Genomic DNA, 13,011 nt, shown 5'->3' on the forward strand with positions numbered 1-13,011 from the left:
CCTCTGCTTCAAGAGTTTGACTGACCGCCTGAAGACCGAGAGGATTGGCGCTGGCTTGACACATCTGATACGGTATCACAATGATGGTGACGGCTTATTGTCTGCAATTGTGACCGGGGACGAATCATGGTGGCACTACTACCAGCCTGAAATACGACGGCAAAACTTAGAGGAAACAGTCGAATTCACTACCCCCAAAGAAAGACACACCAGGTTGTTCAACTCTTGTAGCGTCCATTATGTCACGCAACCGTGTTCAGCCCAGTGTATGAGATCATTGAAGAGGATTTGTCTTCACAACTGCGACTCAGTTTAGTAAATGAGGGTGGTCTACGCGCATGCCTCGCAGATAATGGACCATACCATTATTGCGCGGGGTGGGTTGGCTCCCTTTCATTTGTCTCAACCTCGTATTATTTCCGTCAGTGTATGGCTCTCCGATGTCGGCGTCCTCGCTTGCACCAGTGAAGCCATTCCAGGTGGCATCATGTTCGGCTAGCTGCGCATTGACAACGTGTTGCCACAAATAAGCGTGCGCCCGGCAACGTGTGGGACAGCGTCCTTAGGTTACCAACTTGCTGACATTCTGAACGATTTATTCCAGACACAAACACCATTTCAGAACGCCCCTTGGTCTCCTATTCTCATACAATTGCAGCTCAGGGGTGCAACTCCCACCTGACCACAAGGTTGTCGTTTTCCACGAATCCGCCAGTGATTATGTCGTTGAGGTCAAGTGGACTAGCAAAATACACAGGCTGGTTTTCTGCTTCAGCGGGTTTTTGAAAAAGTTCGCGAGAATGATCTGTCACTCCCACATATTCCCGTTTGGAGCCATCTTTGGGGTGCACTACACTCAGGCAGACTTTGTGCTGGAAAGGCCACTGGAGAAAGTCGTCCATGTCACCTTTGCACAGAACGATTCTCGCGCAGAGTTTCACAGATTCCCCTTTCTTTTCGAGGTAGACTCCAGGCAAAATGCAGTAGCCGCGCAGGTACACCTTCTCGCTTACGTATCTAGACCAGCCTTCTTTTAGCGCTTTCTCTTTCAGTTGTTCGACTCCTTTTACACTGAAAATTGTGAGAGCCACTTGAAGTTTAGGATGTCCAATGAATTGTCTAATTTTCTCCACTGTCATCTGTGCATTTTCGTTACCTTCAGCTTTGATGGCATTTGCTATCTGCGACAGGTGATCTCGAATGCCCTTTGTCTCCTGATCCAGGTCCTTTCTGATTGTTCTCTCTAATGTGTTTATGGTCCCTGGAAGGTTAACGATAGCATCACTTAATGTAGTGACACACGATTTCACTTCCTCGGTAGACACAGTGATGTCATGCATGCCTTTAGTGAGAATGTCGTGTTTCTGCAGTGTCTCAGCGGCCAGTTGTTGTATTAAAGTTTCCTTCAGAGTGTTTATAGCATGCGAGACTCCGGTTAGTGTGTCGCCATGCATGGCAATATCAGCAACAAGGCGCTCAAATAGCCTTCTGCTCTCAGCCGCCTGCTTTTCCAGTTCTGCCCGGAAAGTAGCAAGAAACGCGGTGGCATCCTTGCAGTTGGACGGCACTTCGGTTCCAGTTCCAAGAGGCGTCCCTTTTGTCTCACACGCTGACCTAAGGTGAGAGCACACGTCGCTGCAGAGAACACCGGCAGAGCACTTGGGGCAGGAAACCGAGTGGTGTCGACATTCGCGCTGAAAATGCCGGAAGAGCTCAGAGGCGGCCACCACAGAACTGCACCCACGTTCTTCGTTCCAGCACCTGACCTGCAGAAAAAAAAAACAGGTACCATTCATGGGAGAAATACAAGAGCATCTGTGAGTCCTCAGCGATTATCCTTTCTCGCTGATGTGCTCACGACTCTAAAACTAATTTTTTTGTCTAAAATGTCCCTGAAATAGTTTCCTTTTTTCTGTCCATCTTACAAATCAAAGTCTTTTAAGTCAAAGGGCCTCGGTGTGACAGGTGTTTATTCTTTGTCTAGTCACGTTAGCAGCCACGAGCAAGATTGGGCGGATCGGTTGGAGACTGCGGGATGGAAAAGGCGGAGGATAGGGGTACAAAGATGGCGCGTCATCTAAGCGCGGCTCGCGGGAGTTCAGTCGAGGCATTTTTGGCGATAGTGCCGTTGAGTGTGCTGTGCTCTGGGGAGTTGAGTGCCGTGTATATATGCTGCCTGCTTATCGGTTATAATCACAACTTAGTCATTAATGTGGAATAGTTCATGAATACCTAATATCGCCTCTTGAAACCTTCTGGCGATTGCGTTTCGGCCAATGAGAGCGTTTGGAACGTAATACTATACCTGATCACTTTCCTACTCATCCTGCCTGAAAAGGGTTTTCCTCTTTATTCTCAGGGTAAAACGTTTTCCATATACCATGTCTCAATACATCTTCTCGCTGTCATAAAGCCCAGAACTGCACACTGTAAGCTGTGCACCCATGTGTTTCCACGGACGTGTTGGATAGCGTGCATTCAAATATTACAAAATGAGCACAGGGCAACAAAAGCGGGTCGTGACATTTCTGCAAACGCTTCAGCAACCTCTCCAGAGCCCCACTGTCACTTTGAACTATATGTTTTCAATGCGGCTGATGGAGTCTTATCACTAGTTTCTGAGGTAAGATCTAACATCAACATATTGATCTTTAGATGCAAAAAAAAAATGCCATGATACATGTATATCACTGGCTGTAAAGCCTGGGATACATAGAGTTTTTACGGCGGCAGGTCGGCGGCATGCTCTCGACGCTTTACGCAGAGAAAAACGTCCACTTCCGCCTGAGCGGACCCGGCAGATATTCGACCTCGGCATCCTGTGAGACCGGAGGCGGCGGCTGACGCGGCCATTAGCAGGGAAGAGAGCCCAACTTCCCGGTTTCATTGCCTCCGGCAACATGGCCACCATGGCCGACAAGCTACGTAGTGATTTTGGCATGTTTTTTTTTTTGTAGTGAAAAAAGACGCTTCATCAAGCATGAAGAGTAGCTTGGTTGAGAGAACACGACCTGATCTCGGATCTAAATGCCAGCGTCTTTGCCCTTCAAGCGAAAGGTATCGAAGAGAACCGCGCCGCTAGTATCGGCGGCTGAGCAGGACTCTCAATGCACTTAAGCGGCGTCAAGCATTCCAGCGCGCAAATCCCAGTATTTATACCTATGCACACTTGCTGAGATTAATAAAGTGGTGTCGAAATGATCTAAATGACATCATTGCTACTCTGACAGATCTTCTCACTCCCTTTTATCGGCCACTTACTAATCTTATCTGCTTTCACGTCGAGGGGTACGCGCAGGGGCGACGCCACTTCCTCGCTGTATCTATCTCCAGACGGGCATCGGTCCGCCTCCGTATTTTGTGCCACGCGAACTTCGTCGAAAAAAATTGGCATGTATCCCGGAGTTTAGGGTGTCAAGAAAGCGCTATCTGACTTTAAAGCTCTACTTATTGAGCCAACAGCGCAGCCAAATCATTATTTTGTTCGCCGCGCTGGTGTATTTTTATAGCGCTAGACAGCTGCAGATTGTTCACACAGACTGTTCATCACGGGTGTTTATTCTGCTGTGTTCGAGGCTTTCAAGAACAACACGTTCATTGCTTGAATCTAATTTTTCGACGCACTTAAGAGAGCACACATGGCGAATCCGGGCATTTGTATCCACCCATAGCAAAGCGACGCGATGTTATTCACGCTGCCTGGCTTCTTTATTTTAAGTGCACAGGTTTATTCTAAGCATGCCTTTCTCATTCCGTTTAAGCCTGCTAATTTCCCGCGTGGCATCTCTGCCGTTTAACCGTTGCGGCTTCGTGCACACAAGATTGCTCAGTCATGACCTCTTTGAGGTCGCTAGCATACTTGTGTTACAAGGTAGCGTGAGTGGCGTTACAATTTTTGACACTGGTGGGCTCTACTTTAGGGGGAAAAATAGCCGGGCTAAGTACATTTACGCATCAACTGCAGAAGGTGCCATTTTTCGGCACACTCTACAACATTTACATGGAAGATATGCGACTTCTGTTTGAAGTAATGAGTTTTATCATTTATAATTACCAGCCGCCGCGGTGGCTGAGTGGTTATGGCGCTCGGCTGCTGGCCCAAAAGACGCGGGTTCGAACTCGGACGCGGCGGTCGAATCTCGATGGAGGCGAAATTCTAGAGGCCCGTGTACTGTGCGATGTCAGTGCACGCTAAAGAACCCCAGGTGGCCGAAATTTCCGGAGCCCTTCACTACAGCGTATCTCATAGCTTGAATCGCTTTGGGACGTTAAACCCATATAAACCAAACCAAACCAATTTATAATTACCAAGTTAAACGCTTCAAAGATATATTTCCTCTGGTCGAAACCGCTGCCTATATGTGAGCAGTAGTTGTATCGTCGCATAGCATGTGTTATTTAATTATGTCGAGCTCAAAACTGCTGCATGAAAATTGCTTGCCCAACAGACAGCCAAATGTGAATTTGAAGTACACACTGAAATAATTGCTGGACTAATTCCGCTCAAGAAAGCCGCCTCCACCTCGGATTAAGAGCCCGAGAGCAGTTGTGAAAACACCGGTTATAATTCAGGGCAGAGAGAATGCATTGCCTCTGATAGTGCTGGTGACTCTTCCAAGCAGCAGCTTGGAAACCTTATAAATGCATTCCACTGCAGCGCTCATCGCCACCGTGCAAGGTTTCACATTGTTACAAAGCATGAAAACAGGTCATTCTTCGCGTTGCACAGAACCGGAAATGCAGAAGATTTTCTCTCTATTGGCAAGTGCACGTGACAAACACAACGTACTTTACAACATTTATTTTGAAGAAGCTTGGCAGACAGCCTCAAGTCGCATGACACAATAAGGGCATTGTAATCCCCTTCTTAATTGTTGCGAACTATAACAACGCACTGCAAATATATTCACTACACCGTTAGGCCTGCTCCAATGGGAAGTTTGTAATAAGAGGTTCCTGTTACTGGAGCACAGCTCACATATTATACGGAAACACAATCTTTACAATGCACGAACTTAGATTATTAAGGCCGTTTCCTAAAACACAAGGCTATCTCTTAGACAAGAGTGGCTTAAATTTCATTCAGTTTTTATTTATTGATGCAAATAATTCAATCGGTTGATTTATCCTGTGCTGCCAAATGCCGTGAGTAAGGAGGCAGTCGCCCCGTCAATCTGCTCTCCGGAGCACCTTTTTCGCGGCTGCTCCTTTCCTTGTAAAGGAGGAAAATAAACTCATTTTTTATTAATTTATTATTATTATTCGGAGTCCGGCTGAGCCGTAAATAGAACTCCGCTATAAGTGTCGCAATAAGCACTGTCCATGTAAAAGCGAAAGCTTTTTCTCCCGTCCGCAGCCTCCTCGCGGTGAGCGTGAGTTTGACCTTGAACCAAGGACTATCCACGCGACAACAATGACGTGACTCAACCGCAGCAACGCCGGAGCCGTGCGCTCGCTCTGTCTAGACAGCCTCCGCATGCCTCTCAGCAGGTGCCAACGGTCTGAAACAGCTCCCGAGAATTTCACGGCTGCAGTCGTCATGTATGATACAGGCGAGACGCCTCGTGAACTTTCTGCGTCTCAGAGATTGCGGAAACGACAGTCACCAAAGCGAAAGCTTTGAAACTTAAGCCTCGTAAACCTTGGCTAAACGTCAGTCATTACCACTGCAGGCAACACCCAAGTCTAACCAAGCTTTACCTTTCAAGCTTTCGCTTCGGTAACTTAGATTTAGCCGGGTTAAACCTTTCCCCCATTTTTTTTGCTCAAAACGTTTTATACCTCATAATCAGATTGTGAAGTCTGCAATTCGCTTCTTAAAGTACCACCTGCGCTCAAATGCGGACGAAAATGGCAGTCTCTGTCCGCAACTCTAGTGGTCGGAATGCGTAAAGAGAGCACAGCAAGTTTCCACTTCATTTTCTTCGCTGGCATTGGTCACTGTTCGTGCTTACGTAGGCAGCGAGAATATGTCACGCTGGTCGCGGCCGAAACATGCCCATGAGATCACTCCCTTCAAGCGTGCTGCAGCACTGGCCAAACGGCGCAGAGACCCATGAACCACACAGCACGACTGTGCGTTTCCCACCCCTGATAATCCTCATCAGTGGTTCATCATCATCATCATCATCATCAGCCTTACTACACCCACTGCAGGGCAAAGGCCTCTCCCATGTCTCTCCAATTAACCCTATCCTTTGCCAGCTGCATCCACCCTTTGCCTGCAAACTTCTTAATCTCATCCGCCCATCTAACCTTCTGCCGCCCCCTGCTACGCTTACTTTCTCTTGGAACCCACTCCGTTACCCTTAAAGACCAGCGGTTATCTTGCCTTCGCATCACATGCCCTGCCCAAGCCCATTTCTTTCTCTTGATTTCGACTAGGATGTCATTAACCCGTGTTTGTTCCCTCACCCACTCTGCCCGCTTCCGATCTCTTAACGTTACACCTATCATTTTTCTTTCCATGGCTCGCTGCGTTGTCCTTAACTTAAGCTGAACTCTTTTCGTTAGCCTCCACGTTTCTGCCCCGTAGGTGAGTACCGGTAAGATTATGCTGTTGTACACTTTCCTCTTGAGGGAAATTGGTAAACTGCCACTCATGATCTGCGAGAATTTGCCATATGCGCTCCACCCCATTCTTATCCTTCTAGTTATCTCCCTCTCATGATCCGGATCAGCTGTCACTACCTGCCCTAAGTAGACGTATTCCGGCACAATTTCTAGGCTCTCGCTGCCAATTGTGAACTGTTGTTCCCTTGCTAGAATGTTGAACATTACCTTGGTTTTCTGCATGTTAATTTTTAGACCCATCGATCTGCTCTGCCTGTCTAACTCGTTGATCATGATTTGCAGTTCACCTCCTGAGTGACTCAGCAAGGCAATTTCATCAGCAAATCTCAGATTATTTAGGTATTCTCCATTTATTCTTATTCCCAACTGTTCCCAATTCAGGCCTCGAAATACCTCCTGCAAACATGCGGTGAACAGCATTGGCGATATCGTGTCTCCTTGCCTGACGCCGTTCCTTATTGGAATTTTATTGCAGACTTTATGTAGGACTATAGTAGCTGTGCAGTTGCTATATATATCTTCCAGTATTTTGACATAAGGCTCTTCTACCCCCTGATTACGCAATGCCTGTATGAATGCTGAGGTTTCCACTGAGTCGAATGCTTTTTCGTAATCAATGAAAGCTATATATAGAGGTTGGTTATATTCTGCGCATTTCTCTATCACCTGATTGATAGTGTGAATATGATCTATTGTGGAATATCCTTTACGAAAGCCTGCCTGATCATTTGGTTGATTAAAGTCTAACGTTGCCCTGACTCTATTAGCGATTACCTTAGTAAATACTTTGTAGGCAACGGATAGTAAGCTGATCGGCCTGTAATTTTTCAAGTCCTTGGCGTCTCCCTTCTTATGAATTAAGATAATGTTTGCATTCTTCCAAGCTTCTGGTACAGTCGAGGTCATAAGGCATTGCGTATACAGGGTGGCTAGTTTTTCTAGCAGGATGTCCCCTCCATCCTTCAACAGATCTGCTGTTACCTGATCCTCCCCAGCTGCTTTTCCCCTTTTCATTGCTTCTAAGGCTTTCTTTACTTCATCTTTCGTTACTGGCGGGATGACGCATTGCTGTGCACTGCTGTCTTTCTCATTGGCGCTCTGATTACATTGGCTACTGTACAGCTCTGTGTAGAACTCTTCGGCTACGTTAACTATCTTATCCATATTGCTAATGACATTGCCCTGTTTGTCTCTTAATGCATACATCTGGTTTTTACCTATGCCTAGTTTCCTCTTCACTGTTTTTAGGCTACCTCCGTTCTTTATAGCATGCTCGATTCTCTCCATATTAAACTTCCTTATGTCGGCTACCTTGCGCTTATTTATTAACTTTGATAGCTCCGTTAGTTCTATTCTATCGGTAGTGTTAGATGCCTTCATGTTTTGGCGCTTCTTAATCAGATCTTTCGTCACCTGTTATTAACTTTGATAGCTCCGTTAGTTCTATTCTATCGGTAGTGTTAGATGCCTTCATGTTTTGGCGCTTCTTAATCAGATCTTTCGTCACCTGAGATAGCTTCCCGGTATCTTTTCGAACTGTCCTACCGCCTACTTCCACTGCGCACTCCGTAATTATTGATGTCAGGTTATCGTGCATTGAATGAACATCAAGATCATCTTCCTCAGTTAAAGCCGAGTATCTGTTTTGCAGCGCTATTCTAAACTTCTGTGCTTTCCCTCTTACGGCTAACTCGTTAATGGTCTTCTTCTTCGCTAGCTTCTTCCGTTCCCTCTTCAAGTCTAAGCTAATTCTAGACCTTACCATTCTATGGTCGCTGCAACGCACCCTTTCGAGGACGGCCACATCCTGAATGATGCCAGGTTTAGCGCATAGTATGAAGTCGATTTCATTTTTAATCTCACCATTGGGGCTCTTCCAGGTCCACTTCCTGTTTTCTCGTTTGCGGAAGAAGGTATTCATGATCCGTAAATTATTTCTATCCGCGAATTCGACTAATAACTCTCCCCTGCTATTTCTAGAGCCTATCCCATAGTCACCTACCGCGTGGTCGTCAGCCTGCTTCTTGCCCACTTTCGCATTGAAGTCGCCCATCAGTACAGTGTACTGCGATTTTACTCTATTCATTGCTGATTCTACGTCCTCATAGAAGCTTTCAACGGTCTGGTCATCATGGCTGGATGTGGGTGCGTAGGCCTGCACCACTTTCAGCTTGTACCTCCTATTCAGCCTAATTACTATTGCTGCTACCCTCTCGTTAATACTGTAGAACTCCTCTACGTTGCCAGCTATATCCTTAATAATGAGGAAACCCACACCTAGTTCTCGTCTATCCTTTAACCCGCCATAGCACAGTATGTGTCCGTCCTTTAGTACTGTATACGCCTCACCTGTCCTCCTAACTTCGCTAAGCCCTATCACATCCCATTTAATTCCCGCTAGTTCCTCGAACAGCACTGCTAGGCTAGCCTCACTAGCTAAAATTCTAGCGTTAAACGTTGCCAGGTTCAGATTCCAATGGCGGCCTGTCCGGAGCCAGAGATTCTTAGCACCCTCCGCTGCGTCACAGGTCTGACCGCCGCCGTGGTCAGTTGCTCTGCAGCCGCTGGGGACTGAGGGCCGAGGGTTAATTGGTTTGATCATAGAAGGTTGTGGCCAAGTACTACACCATGGTGGCCAAATCCTGCTCTGGTGAGAGAGTGCGTTGTCGGTTCTGGTCACCGAGATAAGGCCGCACTCCAGGCCTGGTTATGCAATTCCATCGACACGCGGATTTTTTTTTTAAACCCGGTGGAGAATTGCGCGGCACCAGGATTTGAACCCCGGTCCTCTTGCACGCGAGGCGGATGTTCTACCTCTACGCCATCGCTGCAGATTTATCGCTGCCATCGCATCAGTGGTTATCCCACATCAGAACAGAAACGCTTTGACCAACGCTTTCTCTACTGTCAATGCTTTTTTTAATAGGCAGCGGGCGAGCGTAACCACGACACCGACGGAAGCGCCACTCGCGGCAAGCAGCGCACTTAATGCAGGATAAGCTCGCCGCCGCGCGAGCTCGCACGGCTGCAATCCGATCGCGGCGGCGGGTCCTGCTGCGTTCTCAGTCTGCTAAGACTGCCGATTTTAAACGTAAAGATTCGAGCTGCCGCATCATTGTCTACTGCACAGGATTGCACATGCGATATTTAACCTGGACTGACGGTTTGACAGCGCTAGTCGATCGCACTCGTCCCGCGGCAAACGTTGCACGAAACACTAGCGTTTGCCCCTTGTCGGGGAATTAAGCTGTGAACGCCGACTGCATGCATGAATAACAGATTGATTCCCCACTCGTAACTTGAGAATAAGAGGAATGTTTTTGTTGGTGATGCGAAACTAAATGAGATCAACCTGGCTTACTACCGCTCGACACTGTTTTAAAAGCGACACTGACGTTCCAGGTTAAGGAATAGCTATATTAGTGCGAATGTTTCTGGGAGAAAAATTTCATTCGGAACTAATTCCTTATAGGTCTGTTGAACCCCTGCCCCTTCCGAAAACCATTTAGTCAATATTTTATAAAACAGCGCCACACGGGGAATGCGCTTGTGTTGCGGAACGTATTTCTGCATAAACCATATATACCAGTCAGCCCCCAGTAAAAAACAGCCTACATGAATCGCTGGTAAACTTTGAGCGCGCTGATAATTAATGCAAATGAAAATAGCTTTAGAGGCCCATATTGAATTTCTTCCACGAAAAAAACACCGAATTAATCCCTCTGGGCTAAGTAGTGCTACGGAAACTATTATCAGCACGCTTTCTCTTGCGATGCCTTCAGTTTCGCGCTATACAACTCAGTCTGTTACGGCGGAACCAACCTGCAGAAGTCTGTCGCACGCTAGGTGGCGCTGGCTGCTAAGCAATCACGGCGGCTCCTAGCGAATGGATCCTTTTCCTACTCCTTACTCCTGTCATTTGTGCTTACTGCGCTTTGAGCGTATCCCAGTTTTATAGCCACAAACATTGCATTGCACGGGAAGCTGCAGAAAACACTCCGCACCACCAACCCCCGGGTGCCGCAACGCGAGGCTCCAGCCGGAGCTCCTTACCACGTAGATAGCCGGTGAACGACGTGTACCCGCTGCTACCACAAGAAGGCGATTCATCGGGCAGGCAGCGCCCCGAGTGCGCCTCGTCGTGGAGTCCATACAAGGCGCCTTGGAGCGCCGCAGTCTTATGACGTACAGTCGCGAGTAAACAAGATTAGCACAATGACGTCACCGGTGCGGCGAAAATCGCATCGCGCGGCTGGCGGGGCGCCGCACTTTGCGAACACACCGGTCAATTTTGTTATCGGCCTGTTCGCAACCGCTGCACCGAGCGTTGTTATCTCCCACTCCTGTGGCACGTCACTAGTGCTAATCTTTACTCGCGACTGTTGTCAGCAGGCGCCCACCAGAGCCCGCCATATCGCAGGTGCCCGCAGAACAAGGCGCCCGCGCTCGTCCCGTTGGAAAGCGAATAATCTTGAGAAGCATATATGTAAAAAGCGCTCCGGAAGCTCTGCCGCGAATGTGCAGAGCGGGGTCAACGAGAACCAGTAAGACTGATACGGAAGCAGGAGAATGACCAGTGGCGGCGCCACGATCCGAAAGACTGAATCTGCTATTATTCGTTTACTTCTATAGCCCTGTTCCTTCCGCGACTACTGACGTCATGATGAAATGTATCACGCCTCCTATACTTTGAAGTACGAAGCAAATTACTCGACTTCCGCCACACGGCCCGAGAACGAATAAGCTTGCTTGGTAAAATTTTGATGAATTCAATTTTATTAATTATGTCTGGAATGTCTCTAGTTGCATGAAAGTACTGGTGACATAATTCCATTTGGTTTACAGATTTTGTGCTGGTAAAGACTTCGTAACGGTTACAGTACATCTGAAATCAGTCTGCCAGGGAAGTGTTTAAACACTAAGTAAATGCACGGTTTCCGCTCGATGCAAGTGCACTTATTCAGTCTTCTGTGCATACAAGAAAAGGTGAAACAACCGCAACAAATTTCCTAGTAACTTCCTTTTTTTTCATTTAATCCTACCTCTCTTTTCAGCAGCTGCTCTGCAGGAATGTCCTTCCAGTCGACGTCGTCCTCATCCGGGCACTCGTTGCCGTCGAGCGGACAGACGTGCAGACCCTCCTGGCCGCTCTGTTCGTAACAGGAGTCGCACAAGACGTGCATGCAGGGCAGCCATGCTGTCCTCTTGCGCACCAGTCCGCAGGCGGAGCATAACCTGGTGGGTGGAATGGGCTTGACGAAGCTCAAAGGCCTCCAGTCGAGCTCCGGGGAGAACCCGACCAGAGTGTACTGTGAACTTCCAGGAGGCATAGATCCCCACGTTCGTACGTTCGCTGCGGAGGCAGCCTGAAGAACTGTCTTTTTACGCCCCCCTTGGAAGCACGCTCTTATCTTTTTCTTTTTTTTGGTCCATCGTCATGGCGATAATCGCGGCTGCCGCCTCACCCTCTTGTCGAGCGTATCGCTGCCGTTCTGAAACCGGTGCTCAGCATCCGCTTTCTAGAGGGCACCAAAGGCGTCTTTCCTCCCAGAGACGGTGACTGTGCCACGCGGCCTTTGACTGAAGCGGCGAGCCGGTGAACGCTCTGCACGGCGCGTGCAATCGCAGTGGTTTGGAGCGTAAGATACGCGTCAAAAATGACCATATTCTGCTCTGCTACGATGTGCGAACATTCTAAACAGCAAACATGTTGCTTCTGCCAACACGTAAAGATTTCAGAAAGCAGTGATTAAGTGCATTCTGCCGGTTGGTAACGAGTTCCAGCCCAATGACACGTCTACTTCTCAGCCACGTACTTTTTTGAAGCCACGACACTGTAACTTGAAAAAAATACCAGTCACAAAAGACAATGGATAAGAGAAGGAGTGTACACGCCACAACGACTTCTCTTGCCCCTTGTCTTTTATGACTGTATTTTTTTCAACTTACTATGAACCAACTGGCCCGCATTTTAACCCTTCCACGACACTGTGTCGTCAATACATTTCTATTCAGAGTTGTGTTCATGCGACCAACGTAGCGTATTGCAGTTGCATGAAAGTAGTGCAGTGCTTATACTCTGAGCTGATATGAAGTATATTGGTTATATTTTAAGGCGGACGTTTGCAGCAAACAAATATTTTTCATCAAGCTGCACTCCATTCTGGTCTAGACTAAACACGGCTTTCTGGCCACAGCGTGATTGATATGAATGGCAACAGCCTCACAATTGTGCCTTCATTTCTCGGATATAATGAGCAAAGTCGATGAATAACCACAAAAGCTTCTTGGCAGCTTTCGTCTGCTCACTACATCACAGCGTTTTCATCCGCTAGTCAAAAACACATGTTGAGCGCTAATTTCAACTGCATTATGAAGCTCAAAGGCTGCCGCTTCTAAGAACAGCTACATTGCCTCTTCTATTACCGCATATATGTG

At 47.6% G+C, this 13,011-nt stretch overlaps 1 protein-coding gene across 1 annotated transcript; it reads right to left on the minus strand.

The window, feature by feature from the left end:
• Positions 1 to 575: 575 nt before the first annotated feature.
• LOC144103880 (TNF receptor-associated factor 3-like) lies at positions 576 to 11,953 on the minus strand. Its single transcript, XM_077636589.1, has 2 exons — positions 11,616 to 11,953; positions 576 to 1,766 (listed from the first exon to the last, which is right to left on the minus strand). Exons 1-2 carry the CDS (start codon positions 11,901 to 11,903, stop codon positions 660 to 662), a joined length of 1,395 nt encoding a protein of 464 aa, XP_077492715.1. The 5' UTR covers positions 11,904 to 11,953; the 3' UTR covers positions 576 to 659.
• Positions 11,954 to 13,011: the final 1,058 nt, after the last annotated feature.

The sequence above is a fragment of the Amblyomma americanum genome, chromosome 9, assembly GCF_052857255.1.
Source record: "Amblyomma americanum isolate KBUSLIRL-KWMA chromosome 9, ASM5285725v1, whole genome shotgun sequence".
Taxonomy (NCBI): Eukaryota; Metazoa; Arthropoda; class Arachnida; order Ixodida; family Ixodidae; genus Amblyomma; species Amblyomma americanum.